The 19504-nt window shown below is 43.8% G+C and overlaps 1 protein-coding gene across 3 annotated transcripts in view; it reads right to left on the reverse strand.

Moving 5' to 3' along the window:
• SCARB2 (scavenger receptor class B member 2) overlaps positions 1-19504 on the reverse strand; it is a 36162-nt gene that overhangs the window by 16146 nt on the left and 512 nt on the right. For all 3 annotated transcript variants that reach the window (XM_032768071.2, XM_032768070.2, XM_032768073.2), the window contains exons 2-5: positions 13769-13926; positions 10057-10204; positions 3667-3855; positions 2809-2900 (exon numbers count right to left, since the gene is read on the reverse strand). In XM_032768071.2, coding sequence (XP_032623962.1) covers positions 2809-2900; positions 3667-3855; positions 10057-10204; positions 13769-13926 — 587 coding nt within the window. The remainder of the gene's footprint in view (positions 1-2808; positions 2901-3666; positions 3856-10056; positions 10205-13768; positions 13927-19504) is intronic.

Here is a 19504-nt window from a genome sequence, read left to right on the forward strand (position 1 = left end):
AAGTTGTTGGCAAACATTTTAATTAACAGCTCAGTGTTTTGGGTTATTCACTTTGGGCTTGTTTATGAGCCAGACCACATGTCAAGCAAGCATGCAGGAACCCCCTTCTGCTTCTATACAGGCTTTGGGATGGTGCTGAATTGGTGTGGCCATAATGAATGAATGGTGCGAGAACATGGCTTGACATGACTGAACTGCGAAAGAGGATTCTGGGAGCAGAATCCTTCTCTTAGCATCAGGCAGATGCCAGAGGTGAAACTGCATGATCAGTACTGATCTTTAGGTCAGCAAACAAGTCCACTTGAAAGCAAACAACACATGTAGAACATCCTGAGTGGAGCATGAGCTGACCGGGGCATCTCGATCCCGTTGAAGGACATCACACAAGGGGCTGAAGTGAATGATTGATAAGGGAGTGAATGTAGGGTAATGCTCAGTTGGCACCACTCTGCAGTCTCCTCTGAAAGTAGTAACCAGGTAAAAATTAGTAACCACACGCCCACTGGGCATGCTTTTAAGACATGTGACCCCTTTGAGGGAAAAGAGTATAAAAATCAAACAAATTAAATTACTGCTGGGGAATTCCTTAATTGACGCTTGAAGAAGCTGCTAGACAGAGTAGCCAAAACTCTGTACCATGGGCTCGAGTAGGACTGTGACCAGAGGGGTTTCCAGGCAGCCAAGGCCTGGCTTTGAGAGAATCCAAGACGAACCAGACCTGGAGGGAACAAGTCATCCATAGAATTGGTAACCACCACCTTTGTTTGCCAAGCAGGAACTATGTGAGGCTAGCACAGGGCCTGTTTGTGTATCTTTGTGATGGAGTGGCCCGCTAAGAGGAATGTATAGCTCTTAACGTATAGTTCTTAATGTCTAACATAGGAGTTATGTGCTTAATGTAACCTTTTACTGCTTGTGTAATCCCTTCTCAAATAAACTGCACTGTATGCAAGATAATTACTGTGGACCTTTTTCACTGGTATGACAGTAATCTGCTCCACTGAGAGCCATTAAAGATCCATTCAGGGGTGGTAGCCCCCTGGTGCCAACAACAGGCTCTCCAGACCTTGGGTCTGGACACAGAGGAGTAGACAAGGCTACTTGCTGGGAACACGGGGTGGAGCCTCTAAGGCAAGGCTCAGACCATTCCCCACTACCTGCTACCCAGAGTAGCTGACCAGCTGCAGGGTGTGGGGAGCTATCCCAGGAGCAAGGAAGCAGGGGATGACTGTGATTCATCAGATATACAACGTCTCCTGGGTGGGGCAGTTTTATGTACCACCCCTTGCTCACTACTGTATCTAAAGTCACAATCTACCCCTTTGTGTGAAAGACACCAGAAAACAGCAACTAATAAGAAAATGTAATGGAGAGAAACAGCAAATGGAAGCAGGATCCAAGTATATTCACTCCAAATAAAAATAAATGTCATTTTTATTATAGAAATCTGCAAGAGTACATGGATGGATGCTGACTAGCAGGAAACACATGGAGCGAATCTCCAGCTTGAATGCATTAACACAAGCTCCACCACTCTTTTTATTAATATTTATTGTATACTTAATAAAATCAAAGGGAAAACTAAGTAGTAGCCCACAATACTGCTAAATACTCAGTGAATATGATGTAGCAGATTATTGGCAATAGTTTTAAAGTTCAAGCTGATTCTGTAAAATCAGTATGCAGAGAAATATGTCAGTTTTTATATGGAGTTTGTAGTTATAGTTCCCAGCTTTTCAGTAGAGCTTTGATATCAAGTCAAGTCAAAAAGACCAAAAGGATCACAAACTAAACCCATGAATGTTAGCCAAGTAAGAAAGTCCTTGGGGTGGGGGTGAACCCCACCTGCAGTTGACCTGGCCTAGCTACATACATCACAGTCAAAACTATAGAGCCTTGTCTCGACTAGGATTTTAAATTGACTGCACCAATGTACAAACAGACCATTTTGTGCAGTGAAGACATAACCCAAGATGATCTGTGTAACTAACCCCTGCTACAACTCTAGTGACGATGAGGCAGTTGCAGTTTTAACTATGTACCTTGGCCATCTAATCCTGGTTAAAACTACAACTGCCCCCTCTTTACTAGGACTGTAACATGGGCTAGCTGAACACAGGACAGGTTAATACATGTTTAAAAACTCACCTTTCTCCCAGGGAAGACCAGAGCCCAGACAGAATGGACTTGGTCTAGCTGTTAAACTCTCCTTTCATGACAGAAACAGCCCTGTTTGCTAGAAGTTACACTCACTAAAACCGTACTGGCTCCAGCATCCACCCCTCCCACTTCTGGGTGCCCAGCGTGCGGATTTGCTTGTGCAGGCAGCAATCGAAATCCTGGAGCTTCTCCTGACCAACTGCAAGTTGTGGGAGTGTCTCTCTCTCCCCATCTATCCACCTAGGTACTTATACTGCCTCCATCCCTGTAGCATCTGAAATGCCATCAGCAATGACCTCTCTCAAAGAGGGTGCAATGTGTCTGTGCGGAGGCATGGCCACACCGCAGCCCCCTTTCTGCACCAGCTGGTGGCCTGAGGGCAATGGTGGAGGGAGTGAATGCAGCACCCATGTAAAGGGTATAGTAGTCGTGTTGCTCCCCCAGCACCCTCCAAGTCCATTCTGCCTGCCTCTGTCCTCTGCAGGACAAGGCTAACTTCCTGTGAGCTGTGGGACTTGAGATGTGCAGAGAGCCTGTCACTAAACTGGCTTCTTTGTAAAAATATTAGAAATGAAAGGCGCTGTCTCTGCTGACTGAAAGGTCTCAAAGGAAGTGAGAAGTTTCACACTGTCCGATTCGACAACTTACTCTTCTCCTCTCCACTCCACGATTTTCGAGAAGTTCAGGTAGTTCATTTTCCCACTGAGAACAACATATTCACCGTCATCCGTTCCATTCATCTAGAAACACAGAAAAGTTCATCTGCACAGTGCTGGGCCACTCACTCCCTAGGGTAGCTGGCTGATGCACCAGAACAGGGTGGTAGGTGTCTACTGTTGTGCCACTCTGTTACCATGAGCTGGACTCTGCTGGGGGCTGCAAGCTAATTGTTGACATAGAGGGACGGTCAACCGAAGTATTCCAGATGATTTCAAGGAGAGGGCTCAGGTATCCAAGATATCTATGGCCCAAGCCATAAAAAACTTTAGAGACTGAATCAACACTCTGAATTGCAATCAGAAACAAACTGGCAGTCAATACAGTCTCTCTAGGACCCAGATATTTGTGCGCTCCCATAATGAAATGCTATTAAGTAAGTGGGCAGCCACATTCTATCTCAGCTGAATTTTTCCAGTGGTTTTCAAGGCTAGTCCCACAAACAGGGCATTATAGGGGACTAAAGCATGAGCAACAGTGGTACGGTCCAAATCTGAATAAGGAAACTCTGCAACCTCCTAACCAAGCATGGGTGGGAAAAAAAGCATATGTGGCTCTGCTCAGGGACTCTGAAACTGAGTAGCAAAAGGCAGATGTCGTCCTTCAACTGAAGAGGCAGCTATCCCCACTGTCATATCTCCAGTTGTTTTCCCACAGCCTCCCCATAATGCTTGCGTGTGACCCTGACATACCCTTTACATCTGGCCCAGCAATTACAGGCTCAACTTTGCGACAATGACATGCCATTAATTTAAAGCTCTGGAAAGCAAGACATCATAGACAAGTTACCTTATTAAATAAGCCAAACTCTGAATCAATCTCAGGATGAAACACATGAAGGGCTGACAAAAGTTTGTCTTTGTAGCCCCACAGTAATTCGTGGACAGTGTGTGTCATAAACAAGTTTTCTTGGTATAACATTAGGAGAATCTCTGTGGGTAGCCGAAGAGAAGTTGATTTGGTCCATTCCATTGCAGTCTGATATGAGAGAGGAATAAAGGACAAGTTAATACAGTATTAAAATAAAATGTACTTATACACACACACACACAATATCAGAACAATGTATAGGCATGAAGCATATTTTCAACCTTATGACTGAATGGTAACAGGTAATTTACTGGTCACTGGGATTCTTTTGATATGTTCTTATCGATATCTACTTTCACAGGCCCCAATTTAGCAAAATATTTAAGCCCTTGCTTAAATCCATCCCTATTCAGTAAAGCACACAAGTTTCATTCCATTACATTAAGCATATCCTTAAGAATGTATATCAAGTTAAACGTGTGTAAGTGACCTGCTGAATCAATATTGGCCAGAGTGACTGAATTTTAGTTTCAAGATGATGTGGCTCCGAGGCATTAAACCAAAGTACATGCAAAAATGCTTTGCTAAACGGAGGTGGTTTGCTGAAGCACAGTAGCCTATTGATCTCAGAAATGTTTGAAATTTAGTTTTAAAAAAGATGTGGCTCAGAGTTGTGAAAACAAATGTGGATTAAATTCTATAAAAGGCAGCCACTTCTCCAAAATGCATGGACTGGCTGCATCACCTACTAAGTGAAGACAGTACATGCTGAACAGAATGGAATTTATTTTTCCTGTAACTTTTGATACATTGCACTTTCTACAGCTCAATATAAGAAGTGAAGTTAAACAGATAGTTAAAAGTCAAGTTTCTTATGTGAAAAAAGAGCAAAACTGACATAAGAACAGGTTAGTACAAATCATAGAACTGGAAGGGACCTCGAGAGGTAATCTAGTCCAGGCCCCGACATTCCTGGCAGGACTAAAGATTACTTATGGTATCGAAATCATGCTATCAACAACAGAATGGAAACATGATTGTTACTAGCAAGTTTCTAGCCTGATTTCCCATACAGTTGTGGGCAGGGCAGGGCAGGATTCTTTTCAGGGAATCGTGTTAGTCAAACAGTGCAAGAAACTACTTCCCTAGGTAGTCCACAATAGAGTTTTTGTACCATCGCCCTCAAAAAAGAAACCTTAGTTTCTCCAGGTCAGAGAAACTGTGCTTGCAAGAGCTGCATTCAAATGCGCTAACATGAATGACCCCTGTGTGGACCGCGGTGGCTACAGTTAGGCTTGGCAGAATTTGACTTATTTTATCATTTGACAGGTAATATCAGCGGTTATTTTCAAGCATTTTCTTCAATTTTTATCAATTTAAATTTTCACAGTTGTGGGAACTTACGAGCGTGATCAGACAATAACTACTGAACGACAGCTGACACTGAGATTCAAGAAGTTAAAGCTTTATAACCGCTAAAACACAAACTGGCAACACTGCCTGTCAAAATGTACAATGTAAATATCCTTAAATCAAACTCCAATACGTTCTTACGCAGCGTTTTTCTTACTTTGCCTAGCTGTACATTTTGATGATCATCGATGGAAATAGTTTTCGTTGGGTTAACAGGGTGGCTTGCCCCACGATTTGGAGAGCCTGGGACTAAGCCAACCCTGATTACGGAATGAGCCCCATTGAGGGGAATAAGGCAATTCCCTATAAAGTACAAGGGGAAACCCAAAGAGCTGTCGCTATGTCAGTAGACACGGCAGGGAAAAAAGGCTCCTGCAGGATCATGACACCAGGGAACTTGGAGGGTAAAGCCCGGTGTGCTGGAGGCTACAGGGGAGGGAGCAGGAAACCCTGGCTCTGTTTCGGACTGGAAGGCAGAGCCCCAGTGAGAGAGAGCTAGGAGATCAGACTAGGCCAGAAGAGCCCTCAGGAGTGAAAGAAAATGCCAGAGCTAAGTATGGACTTTTTCTTTGTGTTGTTGGTATGCACTTTAGTTTGGGACTCTGGGTTATTGTGAACTACTTCTAGTATTAAGCTAGCCCCAGGCAGAGGTACTATTAATCACAGAAAGCCTCTGTGAGTTCTTAAAGGGCATGTCTAGCTCAGGGGTGGGCAAACTATGGCCCGGGGGCCGCATCTGGCCCTCCAGACATTTTAATCTGGCTCTCGAGCCCCAGCTGGGGAGCGAGATCCAGGGCTTGCCCCATTCCGCGCAGCTCCCGGAAGCAGCGGCATGTCCCCTCTCTGGTTCCCATGCATAGGGGCAGCCAGGGGGCTCTGCACACTGCCCCCGCAACTCCCACTGGCTGGGAACCACAGCCAATGGGAGTTGTAGGGGTGACGCCTGTGGACAGGGCAGCATGCAGAGTCGCCTGGCCATGCCTCCGCTCCTTGAGGAAAACACCGCCCAGAGTCTGCACCCCTGACCCCTCCCGTGCCCCAACCCCCTACCCCAGCCCTGATCCCACCATGAACCCTTGTGCAGTTGGCAAATAATGTTGTGCCACTGACTAGCCAGTTGCTCAGATATTCAGTGCTGGCCATCAGATAGCCAGCTTCTAAACAAAAGGTTCTGGGCTGTTCAACACCAAAAAGTTATGTCAACCCAGCTACGTCACTCATGAATGTGAAAAATCCACACCCCTGAGAGATGTAGTTAAGCCAGCCTAACCCTCGGCGTAGACATCTCTAGGCTGATAAAAGAATCCTTCTGTGGACCTAGCTACCACCTCTCAGTGAGGTGAATTAACTACAGCAATGGGAGAACCCCTCCTGTCACTGTAATGAGGGTCTACACTGAAGCTCTGCAGCAGTATGTTTTACACTGATGCATCAGTGTCTTCAAAAGATCATTGATAGGACCCTACCAATTTCACAGCAGTGAAAAACGCATCACGGACCGTGAAATAAGCCCTTCCTTATGAAATCTGGTGTCACCTTGTTCCGAGGAGCACCCCAGCAAAGGGGGCTCCCAGCTCCAGCTGGGCTGGAGCGGGACAGAACTTGTCCATCCCCTGCCCAGCTGCTCAGGGGAAAAGGGAGATCAGACCTCATCTCTAACTCCAGGAACCTCCTGAGGCTGCAAGAAGTTCTGTAGTTGCTGACTTCAGAATCCAGCTCTGCAGGCAGCACAGAAGTGAGGGTGGTAATCCCATGACCCCGCTACAACTGGTTTGCGAACTGCCCACAATCCCCTTTTGGGTCAGGACCCCCACGGTTACCACACTGTGAAATTTCAGATTTAAATATCTGAAAATGTGAAATTTACCAACTTTCCAATCCTAGGGCCGTGAAATTGACCATAATGGACCCTGAATTTGGTAGGATCCTAATTATTGAGCATCCAACTCCACCACAACAAAACTGCTGCCTGAGTTTCTGCTGCTAGCAGTCACTCAAGTCCCCTGCTCTGTACTGTGAATTAGTGTCATACTTAATGAAGTTACATTCTGGCACATGAGCTGAAAGTCCAACTGCTAATGCAAATTAACTCACCTGAGGGTTGTTGGTTTTTTAGCTTTTTAGAGAAATTATCAGCTTCTACACAAAATAATTGATTTTTACATAAAAAACAAGGAGAAAACTTCAAAACCCTAAAATCTTATTTTTAACAATAACTTTTTTTTAATGCCAAACCCTCACCCATGGAATTTGCTTTTACCCAGCTTCTTAACTGCAAACTGAATCACAAATAAAAAACAAGTGACTTGAGTTACAAGAGATTATTAGTATGGTTGAGTCTAAAAGTGCGATTTTTAGATTGCATGCCACCCTGTTAAATCTACTGCAGGTGGGTCAGGGAGATAGCACCCTTTGTCTCAAGTAGCTGACATTGAAAAAATGCTTGATTTTGCAGTCCTTACTCATGCAAAACTACTATTGAGGTCAATAGGAATTTTTGCCTGAGTATTGCACTCTAGGACTGCACAAAATAGGGATTGGATAGCAGACTCGCGCAGTATAAATTGTTTTAGAGCAGACCCCAAAGATCTGTTATGGCTGGTTTCAGCTAAGAGAAGCTGGCCATGATATCATGATTTTATGATATCCTATAAAACAAATGTCGCAATGCGAATGAATGTGCGCTGTTTAAATAAAATATTTTTAAAATGTATTCAAAATTTTGGGCCAGACTTCATGTGCGTGCTGTGAAAATTTGAAATTTAGTATAAAGTAGTTGTTCTTTTCAGTCTGGTCTGAGCAGCTGTAGTTCTTGGATGGTGATGAGCACATGGGTTTAGAGTGATGTGAACTGAGTTTTTTCACTCCATAAGAAGATTCTTGTGCACTAACTTTGCTTCATTAACATTGTTGTCACACGTTAAATGTTCAGGTGCCTACACTGCAACTGAGCACCCCCTTACGTGCACACTGAGCAGTTCTAGGTGTGTGCAACTCAGCCTCATCTTCTTCAGAATGTAGCCCACCAGGTTAAAGATTGAAACAAGCCTTTGAATATGGCTCTGCACACAGCCACAAGATGGAGCTGGTGCCCAATCAAGCTGGGAGCCACAACTTATGGTTTGTTGTTTGCAGGGTTGTTGTACCCGTGATGGTCCCAGGATATTAGAGACAAGGTGGGTGAAGTAATCTCTCTTATTGGACTGACTTCTGCTGGTGAGACAAGCTTTCGAGCTTAGGTGCGGTCTGCACTAGGAAATTAGGTCGGTATAACTACATAGCTCAGGGATGTGAAAAATCCACACCTCTGAGCACTGCAGTTACATCAACCTAATCCTTGGTTTAGACAGCACTAGGTTTACAGAAGTTGATCCAATAAAAGATATTCCTTCATTTACCTTGTCTCTCTAATGTCCTGGGACTAACATGGCTACAACAACACTGCACACAGCAAATTATGTCATGGCTCTTTGCAGAGCCATATTCTGTCTCTAGAGGTTTGTCTCCATCTTTAACCTGGTGGGGATCTTCCAGGCTGCACAGCTCCATACCTTACACTGTGATACCCCAGGAAGCCAGACTGCCTAACGGGCCAGAACCTGCGCTTTGCTTTTTCTCCAAGGGTTATGACCAGAATTGCAAGTTACCACACAGCTCCTTCTAAGCAAGCACATTTATTCTTAAGGTAAAAGCATTACAGAGAACACACATTAAAACCATAAAAGAACCTACACGCACGCTAAAAAGCTGAGCAGAGGTTACCCCCAATCCAACCTAGGGCTCTGGTTAAAACCCACAACTGAGCTTTCCCTGTGATTACAAGTTCATCTGTCTTAGATCCAGAACAACAACTGAGACTGGGCCAATCAGCCACTTATTTATGCAGTTTGGGCATTTGATTTTGGCCTTCTGTAACAGGCAATCAGCAGACAATGACCCTCTGCTCAGGGCATAGCTTCAAAAGGCTGTGGTTTTGCATAACCGGAGAAGAGGATCTGCATTAACCTCTTCCTGTGGATTCCCCAGGAAATCCACTTAACATATATTGTCCGAAAAGTCCATATTTCTCTGGCACATTTTCAGTAGTCTCTGGTATTCCCAGGTCTTGCATCTGTCACATCTCCTCCTTAGAGAGGTAACTTATATACAGTCCTGGCCCACATTTATACATAAACATAATAAAATAAGGTCTTTCAAAGATATTACAGGAAATTGCCCTATCTGTCACAGTGACAAGAAACAATATTCTTGTAACACATAACCTGTAGTCAAAAAATCATTAAAATATTAATCACTGTATCTGACTTTTGCATATTTCTTTAGTATAAGTCCTGCCTTTATGGGTATAGCCAAGAGCTGTAGAACGGAGTCAGACAATGGACCTGATTCTTTACCCTGCACCTTGTGCAATCAATTATATCAGTGCAAAGTGGGTGTAAAACACTACTACTGTGATCTGGGATCATTTTACATGTATTTGAAGTGGTGGACAGGACTACACAAAGTGCAGGGCGATGGAGAATCAGGCTCAGTTCCTTTAAGAGTATCTGAGGACTTCAAAGATCAAGTTCCTTTTTTTTAAATGGGGGTAATGCATCCTTCAGAATGAGACAGCAGAGCCTATGAGAGGACTGAGAGTGGCATGGTCCAGTGGTCTGAGCAGAGGGTTGGGATCCAGGAATGCCTGATTTCCAATCTCTATTCTGACATGGTCTGCCTCAATGGCCTTTTAACCTCTCTGTCGCCAGTTCCCCATTCATTAATGGGGATAATTCTTACCTATCTCAAGAAGTTGTCATACAAAGAAATGAGCTGGAAATTAACAAAACACTTTGAAGATGAGAAATACCATGCATATAAATACAAGCTGTAGCCACATGTCAGTAACAGCCACTTGTCAGTAGTATTTCAGCCACATGTCAGTAATATTCCAGCCATAAATACAACAGAACTCACCACTGCAGGAATATTTACTGTCCGGATCAGATCAACTTCAGGGTCTCCAACAGACTTCTCTGGTTCAAATACATAGGTCTTTGGGTTCACAGAAGAGACTCTGGTGCCATTGTCCAAAATATGAACATTCGCTCTTGGCCTGTACTCTCTGGGAGACAGAAAATTTGGCTCTTAAGGAAATTTGCAATGGTACAGATAATATTTATTATGGCTACAGAACTCTTGCTTTAAGTGCATAAAGAGAAAGGGTGGGATTTTCGCAAGCACTCAGCCCTGGTCTAACTCTGCTTTCACTGAAGTCTGGATCCCTTTGGATCCAAAGGAGGAAGAGTTAGGTCAATGCTGAGCACTTTTAAAAATCCTGTTCACCCACCAATGTTCTTAATGCAGTCTAGTGAGCTTACTTTTTTGCCTTATAAATGACAATGGGGAAAAAAGAGAGATTACAGCCCAAGACAACATAAAAAGATTTAAAGGGCCAATCTAAGGTTCTGCACATGAAATATGGATTGAAAACTATAGTTTTGCCTCTTCACTGTGGGCAAAATTCACGTCTCCTGTGCAGAAGGCCAATGCAAGGTGTATGCTCCACTTAAGCCTCATCACCCAGATCCAACTGACACCAACAGGGGAGTCTTTCCATTGACTTCAGTGCACTTTAGATCAGGTCCTATGGGCTTATGTGAGACAAGATTATGGAAAAGGCCTTATGCTGCTCTCTGCACAGGGATGAATTTCATCCTAGGTTCTTGAATCCGCCAGACGAAACACTAGCCCCACTTAAGTCCACTGGATTTTTTCCACTGACTTCAGTGGGGCAGGAATTCACCTCTACAATACTGTTTACCATCCCAAGCAGCAGATGTCCCAGGATTGCTCATAAACAAGCCTAATGCATAAGAGGTGGAATGCTGCCAGCTGATCTGATCAGAATTCCAGTTGTCAATGACTTTGAAATGTATGCCCCATTCTTTTACAAACATCAGCAGCCACCATTTCACAAACAATATATATAAAGTTCTGTGGCGTTGGCTCACCCAATCTCCATATTAACTGTTACAAAAGAAAAGCAGAAGAGACAGATATAAATGTCAGGTTACATGCTTTGCCAGCATTTCTTTACAGCTGTGTAAGAATTTGCTTACATCTCACTAACTCCACACCAGCTCCTGAGTTAAAAGGATCATATGTTGCCTTTTACAAGGGTTTCTTCCTGAGCAAACATGATCAAGGCTGTATTTCATACATTTCAACTCCCATGTTCTATGCCAACTGCACAAGAAACTCCGGAAAGACAAAGTGGGTGAGGTCATATCTTTTATTGGACCAACATCTGTTGGTGAGAGAGAGAAGCTTTCCAGCTTACACAGAGCTCTTGTTCAGGTCAAGAAGAGCTCTGTATAAGCTCGCCTCTCTCACCAATAGAAGTTGTTCCAATAAAAGATATGACCTCACCCACTTTGTCTCTCCAATATCCTGGGGACGAGACAGGTACAACAACAGTGCATACAAGAATCTTCAGAGCATTCTAATCTACATACATGAACATACAGCTATATTTGCATTTTATTTTTTTTCCCCCCTAAGAAACTGGTTCAACCTCTAAGCTGGTTCCACCACACTTCAGCATCCTCACTATTTGGGAACATTTTGACTTGGCAACAGACTATCACGGAAGCCAGGACTTGAATTGGAGGGGAGGGGGCAGAAGCAGCTCCCAATTTCTATGCCATAATCAGTCTGAGAAATCTCCCACTCCTAAAAGGCTTGGAGGAGAAAATAAAACTCATCCCCCAGGATTCCAAGGGTTGAGTCTCAAAGATTAAAGAGGAAAATCTTCAATATGGCAAAACCAGACAAAATTAAAGAGCGTTTCCGAGCCCAGCAAGTTTGGACAGATGAGCAGGCTGCGCTTTACAATAAATTACTCCTTTGATCTCCAGCCCGTAAAACCAGTAAATACGGTTTCAGGTGACTAGAGAGACATTCACTAATACTATTTTTGGCTCTAGCTAGATCTGAATTTTGCAGCTTATGCCCATCTCTGCAATTACAACAGCCCTATTGAATGTCCTTGTGTTTACTGGGTTTACAGCCTGTGAATCAAAAACATGATTTGTTTAAAGCTATGTCATCTATCCAGCATGCTGAGTTTATAAATAGCCCTTCACTGCTGTCCAATCTTGTTTACGTCAGTCACAACACTGATCTCCCACTGCCCAATTTCAGAGCATGTCCACTATCAAGGCAGCCTGCACTGGCCCCCGCCCTCCCAACAAAAACACACACAAGTGCAGGTTTAGTTTTAAGCATGATTTAAGCACTCGTGTGTTTAAAGATAAGCATGCACTTCTGTGCTTTGCTGGCTTGTGGCCCAAGCAAGGAGCTTGATAATTCTCCTCCATCCCAGTGGGAAGCAGCCTACAATGGCCCCCACATGACACAGCCCTGGAAATGCCAATCAATCTGTTGGAAAATAGAACTTCAGCTTCCAGTGTTTCTGTATCAGACAGACCCTATCCTGTACAGGCAAGTCAGAGAGTGAATCACAGACCTTTGAAATGTGCAGCCTGGCTTACTCACGTCATACACGAGTAACTGAGACTGAACCTGCACCACAAAGCCCCGCCTCCTGCACACTGACTGCAAAATGACATGTCATGAGAGAGCTCTTGCCAGGGGATCTACACACCAGCCATTCATGCTGTGTTTCTCCACATGTATACGCCTGATCCACCAGTCACAGCACCATTCCTGATTCTCTGTCTTCCATCCCAACTGACTCTGGGGCCAGGGGGCCTTGGCAAAGACTGAATTCTCGCAGGAACCTTTCCCCAGTCAGAAGGTTTCAACCCAGTTCTACCTGCTGCCTTTCTGGCTTGTGCAGCCTCCTCAATATGTGGGGGGAAGGGAATCACAGCCTGAGAAGGATGACAGGAAGGTGGCACCCAGGGATGTGTCATGCGTGCCAGGAGGTGGGGGACTCTGTGTCACTTCACATAGGGCCCTACAAAAACTAGAGCCCCGTTTATCTGTCTGAGACACAGGAGCGCACCTCTGATTAGTTGTAAGTGCCACACTCAGCCAGAGCACTTCATATGGAGATGTTGCAGCAGTGGTTCCCAGCGGCATGGGTGTTGCATGAGCAAAGCTTCCAATGCACTGGGATGGGAACCAGAAGGGCTGGAGGGAGACTATGTGGAAGGAACCAGATTGGCCACCATGACGAAATAAGGAAGGAGGAGAGGCAGAGACTGCAGGAGGGGAAAGGAAGATGACAGAATAGCAGGAGAGGCAGTAAGAGAACGAGGATGCTGAGTTTAGAAGGAGAATGGCAGAGGGAGAGAAATAACATGGGTAGGAAAGGTGTGTGCAAAGACCAATGTGGCTGTGAAACATTAACAAACCAGGCCCTCCCTTCAATTCTCGAGCATCCCTTCAAACACTAGGGGCCTGATTTCGTTTCACTCAATGGTCCCCAAACTGTGGGACAGATGAACGTTCAGGGGGACACAGAGGGGGCCGAAACAGACCATATAGGGGGCAAAGAGGAAGGACCAAGCAGCCCCATTAGAACGTCCTGCCTCCCTTGAGTAAACTCTTCAGCATATAACATATCAACAGGGTTGTTTTTTTGCTAAGAAGCCTGTCACGGTTCCCCCAACCCTCCCAAGTTTTATTTTTGCAAATATAGTAAGTGATATAGACTTACCTGTAGGTGTACGGCCCTATTTCTTCCACAAAAGGGGTCTCTCCATTGACCACTTCTAAAGGATTGACCACATTAAAAAAGTAGAACTGCATGTAGACTGGTGGAGGAGGGTCTTCCCAGAGGTCAAAGGCTTCTGTGCCATTCTTTAGTACTGTTCCCTACACAATAAAAAAAAAGAAATCACATGGTTGCTGGGCATTCTGTGAAGATTCGCTGTAGGAGAGAGAAGAAACGGACTCGTGAGCTGCCCTTGGACTGAAGCTGATGAGGCCCTGCAAATACTTCTCTATGGGCTTAACTTTAAGCACGAGTAGCCCCACTGAAATCAAACGTGTGCATTAGCCTTCGCAAGGCGGGGGCCTACAGCTGCAGAAATTCTCATTCTATTTCCCTCAGATGTTTGTGTCTTAAATTCCCTGGCACATAGACTTACCAGCCAGAGCACAATGAATTATGTCCATGCCAGCCAATACTGGCTACTGAGGTCCAGCAACGCCTGTGCCTCGGTGAGAGAACAGCTTCACCCCCTTCATTTGGGGCACAGAAATCTTTTAAATTATTACTGAAATAAAGGATCTTATTGTCCTCACATAGTCAGTCCCTCTTGAACACTACATTGGGCCAGATTCTGACACCCTTACTCACAATGAATTATCATTTAGGCCTGGATCCTCAAAGGTATTCAGACACCTACATAACTTTGAGGATCTGGGTCTTACTGCACAAGTGGTTTCTTCCAGCTAAGATGCTACTAAACCAGAGTCAGGGTATGAGAATCTGTCCCTATATTAATTCTGGGTGAAATGCACTCCTCCACACTTCTTAACCCCTTAGGCATTTCTCAGCCCCTCTGAAAAATCAAGGCCTTAGACTGTAAATTCCTTGTTGCATTACCTTCAGTAAGATCAGGTCTGGGACCATTATGCTTAAGCGGGGCATAGAGTGTTGCACAGAGGAGAATGTAACCGTCTGTATACATATAAATACAACTCCGAATTTACATAAACTGAGGGAGGTTTGTCTTTGACTGTCATCTTATTACAAGTCAGATGTAGTTATACGGCAATGACACACTTTAAGCTTTATCCTGTTATAAATGATCAGGTATAACCTGACAGGATCCCACCAGTATGCACCCTGGGGTCCTGGGTTCTCTAATTCATAGAAATCAGGAACAGTAGGCGGGGGAGCAGGAACAGAAACAGCTAGCTGCACTTGGGTTTTTCAAACCCTTTGTTTTTAGTTTTCTAACTGGAACAATTTCTGAAGACTGCTTTGCACTTGTGAAAATAGGGACAAAGGATTAAGGGCCTTTAACAGGCTGGCAGTGTTTACATGGAACCTTCCCCTCCCACTCCAGAGATGTTGATCCTGCCAGGAAATGCTAAATTCAACGGGTTCTGCTGACTCACGGAAGCAAGTGGATTTCTATCCTCTGTGAATATAGAGGAGATGGGGGCCGACATCTGGAGATGGAGGATGTAGAGTCTGTGGCAAACAGCCCTGAGGCAGGCATCCTAGGAGTGCTCAGACTAGGAGAGAAGCTGAGCTTTGTCTTATTGTTAATTTCTTTGCTAATAAACCCAACTCCACCAAAGGGGTGAAGTTTTGACTCAGCTGCGTGTGAAATTTGTTTCAGTCATGAGCACTTAGTCTCAGGCTCCAATCCTGCAAGTTACTGAGGGTCCTCACATTTATGTGGACCAGGACTTAATAGCTGTTTTAGCAAAATCCCTGGCTGGGCCTGGGTTCCTTTCCCACCCCATTAAAGATTTTCCTAACAAAGAATGAGAACACAAATGCACACAAATCTATCTGCTATCAGCTCATCTTGTATTCTATAGAAGTCTATATAAGAATGTCCATAAATCCCTGTTATTGTAGAATCATTTAACTATTGTATTGGCAATTCATCTATAATTGTGGGGTCAGGGTCTTAATGCCACCTTTTTACATGTCCTCTAGAAACATGATATACAAGTCTCATTCCAAATGTGCTCATTTTGTTTTGAAAATGACATTACAGCTATGATGCAGCAGTGCTATAAAAAGAGAAAATAAATCAATATTGGGGAAAACGGTTTCAGCTCCACTGAAGTCAATTCAGGGATAATTCTGACTCACTACATTAAACTGTTTAAGAAAAAGCACAGAGAAAACCGTATCTTCAATGCTACATCACCAGGAGGCAGAAGAGGGGGAAATAATCTGCAACTAAATGGATCACATCTCCAGTCGCTCCTTTTATTTTTCTGGGAAAACACATTAAATATTGTGAACACAAGTTCAAAAGGAGAAAGGCCTGGAGAACTGACAATTCTTGGTTGGTGTTTATAGGATCTTAATTTCATTAACACAATTTGTTTCTCGGACTCATTCTGGGTATCCCAGCCTCAGTTTCTGTTTCCTTTCCACTTACATTTTTATTTTTGAGTAGTTAGATTGACAGAATGAGCTTAGGATGGCTGCAATATTTCTGAGTGGGAAAGCAAGCTGGCCCAGATCCCCAAAGTATTTGGGAACCTAACTCCCACTGATATCTAGGACAAAGGATTAAGGCCCTGTAACAGGCTGGCAGTGTTTGCATGGAACACCCCTCCACTGAGAGATGTTGGTCTTGCAAAGGAATGCTAAATTAAATGGGTTCTGCTGATTCACCAAAGCGAGTGGATTTCTATTCTCTGTGGATAGAGAGGAGGTGGGAGTGGACATCTAGAGATGGAGGATGTAGAGTCTGTGGCAAACAGCCCTGAGATAGGATATCTGGCCCATCCTGTCATGTAACATACCACATCATAGCCATAGTAATACACAGGAGTTACAGAGTGCTTTTCATAAAAGGATTTCAAATCATGTATTCTGAATATGCCACATGTATAACAGAAAAATTATTTTAGAAATGTTTTGCGGAGTTATTTTTTAATTCCATGAGGACACCCCATATTTCTGACATCCTGTTTCCTGTAGGTCCTGATGTCTTAGGCCCTGATCCTGCAACTCATTCCATGCAGGTGGACTCCTGCACCCATGCAGAGCCCCACTGATCCTTCCTTAGAATTCATGCTAGTGGATTAAATATTCATTGTTTCCCCACAAGCACGCCAAAGATCCTAAGAAGTTGTAACACCTGGGAACAGTTATGGTCCCTCCTGCAAGGTTTCATTCTGATTTTTCAAGATGCCCACTCCTGGATTGAGTACAACTGAACAGCAGAGTAAACTTCTTCAGCCACTCTGAGTAAGATCCCTTAACTCAAGTCTAGGTATATTTTCCCCATCTCCTTGGGAACACTCACTTCTAAAGTAACATTTAAACTGGTCATTCAGTCTTATACGCCTGCATGTTATCTGCACTGACCATAGTGATCCACAGCTTCATCACCCCCAGGCTAGACTACAGCAATTGTGATTGTCCTAGGTCTGGCCATTCCTCCTACTACACAATTCAGACTGATGAGAGCCCATCATAGCATATCATCATACCTGGTTGCAATTCCAGTTTTGCGGTAAGGCCCCAATGGGTTCATCTGTCACAAAAACAGCCTCTCCCTTTGCAACCTACCTCAACAGCTGTGAGCAGACGGAGTTGTTGCAGCTGCTGGAGACCAGAATAAAACTTTTGAGAGCATGGAGCTGAGGGATTTTGGCACAGACTCTGAACTGTGGAACTTCCCCATCAGGGACTGGGGAAAGCCCAAATCTTGCCACATTTCAAATGCAATGCAAGATTCATCTGTTTGCACATGATGTCCTAAAATATCACTGACTACATCATATAGCCAAATGCTTTTTCTCTAGCATGCAAAGAAGTATGAACAACCCCACTAAGTAAACAGCAGTCAATGGAGTGATAGCGAGCACAATCTTCTGGGGCTTTTCTTTGGTTTCTGCACGTGGCACCTGGATCCGACTAGGAGGGGTGCATTAGATAAGCGTAGAGAGAGTACCTAATCCTGCATAGCGCAGGTGCGTATAAGTACAAAGTAAAAAGTGATGAGCAGGAGGAACACAAGGGAACCCAATCCAACAGTAGCGAGCGCACTATTGCACCAGCACTAATTTACTCTTACCTAATAGCAGGAGGAAGGCCAAAGAAGAGAGTGTAGCTAAGGGCTTCACCAGCATGAGGCCGCAGACACTCCCATTCTCCATCCCAAGATCTGTTGTACCTCACACTCTTTGAAGTCAGAGTGAGCATAGACACAGTGGTGGTGCAACCAACTTCTACTTAGTGCAAAAGAATGCAGTCAAAATTTTCAAAAGTTCCTATGTGACTTAGATCCTCAATTCTCACTGAAAGTCAATGGGACTTAGGTGCACCAGTCACTCAGGTGCTTTTGAAAATTTGAAACTTTACTTGTGCCTAAGCTTACCCTCCACTCACAGTTTCACTTGCACTCTTTGCTGTGTGCTGCACAAGGACTAGAAGGATCAAGGCCAGATTTTCTCCTCCTTCCTCCCCCCCACCATTAATCCTTTATGCTAGGAGACCATGGCCTGGTCTACACACAAAGTTGCACTGTTTTTGTGTGATTCTTATACCAGTGCAACTTTGCATGTGAACTCTCCTATATCAGTTTCAACCTGTCTTATATCCATTTAGTTTGCATTGGTAAATTTACACAGTCAAGCTAAACTCAGAGAATCCGTTTTAAACAGACTGAAGAGAGTTCTCACCCACAAGTAGCACAGGCTTAACTAAACTGATTTAAGTTAAACCAGTGCACCTTCTGCGTTTAGACAAGTCCTTTGTCAACACCACTAAGAACAGTACCTCACAGTGCTTGGCAGACTGGGCTGAGCTTCAGAAGTCCTGGTTTCTAATCCCTGCTCTGCCACTGCTGTATTGACATGGGCAAATCATTTAATCTTTCTGCGCCTCAACTTCCCCATCTGAAAAGTGGGGATGAGGACACCCACCCTGCTTTGTGATCTAGAATTGAATAGCACTGTATAACCAAATATTATTAATGATTAGCATGAAGAGTGTGCACTTACTGTTAGGGATAATATCAGTAAATAATGATTCCTACCATAACCACTTTTTAAAAGTAACCATTAATGCTAATTGAATTGACCCATCTTGACTCCAGATTAGAAACTCTGGACAACAACCATTCAGAAACAAAGGGCAGACAGGAGGGGAGAACAAATTGCTTTAAAAAAAAAAAAAAACTATACTAAATAACACCCAGGAATTAATTTTAAATGCTTTTTAACATTGATAATCACATGTTATTAGGTTTAAAAATACTGAATATTTTTTAATGATTTGCCATGGCGATCCTAGCCTGACAACAAATAAACCATTGATCCATACAAAAGTCAGGAAAAATTGAGAGAAATTTATCAGCAAACATGAAGAGAGAATTATTCAAGATAGATGTCACTAGGACCGTATAAGATGAACTGTAAGACAGCAGGTACTTAAAGCTTTATATACTTTTCACCACTTACTTACTGCTGCTTTGGAGGGTGTCCCTTAATTACAGTCATTACAGCTACTTACAACTGATTACATTTTACACTATTTTAAAATCACACATCTCACATATTTAGGCTTCCCCGGGGAGGGGGAGGCTTATTAACACAAGTTGTTGTTTTTTTTAAAGGCAGCCCTTGCAGTCTCAAAGGATTTTTTTGCTGCATTTCAACAGGACATTTAAAATCAGCCTGATTTAAAATACATTTATTCTGAGCTTTCTCATTGCAGCCCAGGGGGAAGCTCTCCAGACCT

Source organism: Chelonoidis abingdonii, chromosome 5 (genome assembly GCF_003597395.2).
Source record: "Chelonoidis abingdonii isolate Lonesome George chromosome 5, CheloAbing_2.0, whole genome shotgun sequence".
Classification (NCBI taxonomy): Eukaryota; Metazoa; Chordata; order Testudines; family Testudinidae; genus Chelonoidis; species Chelonoidis abingdonii.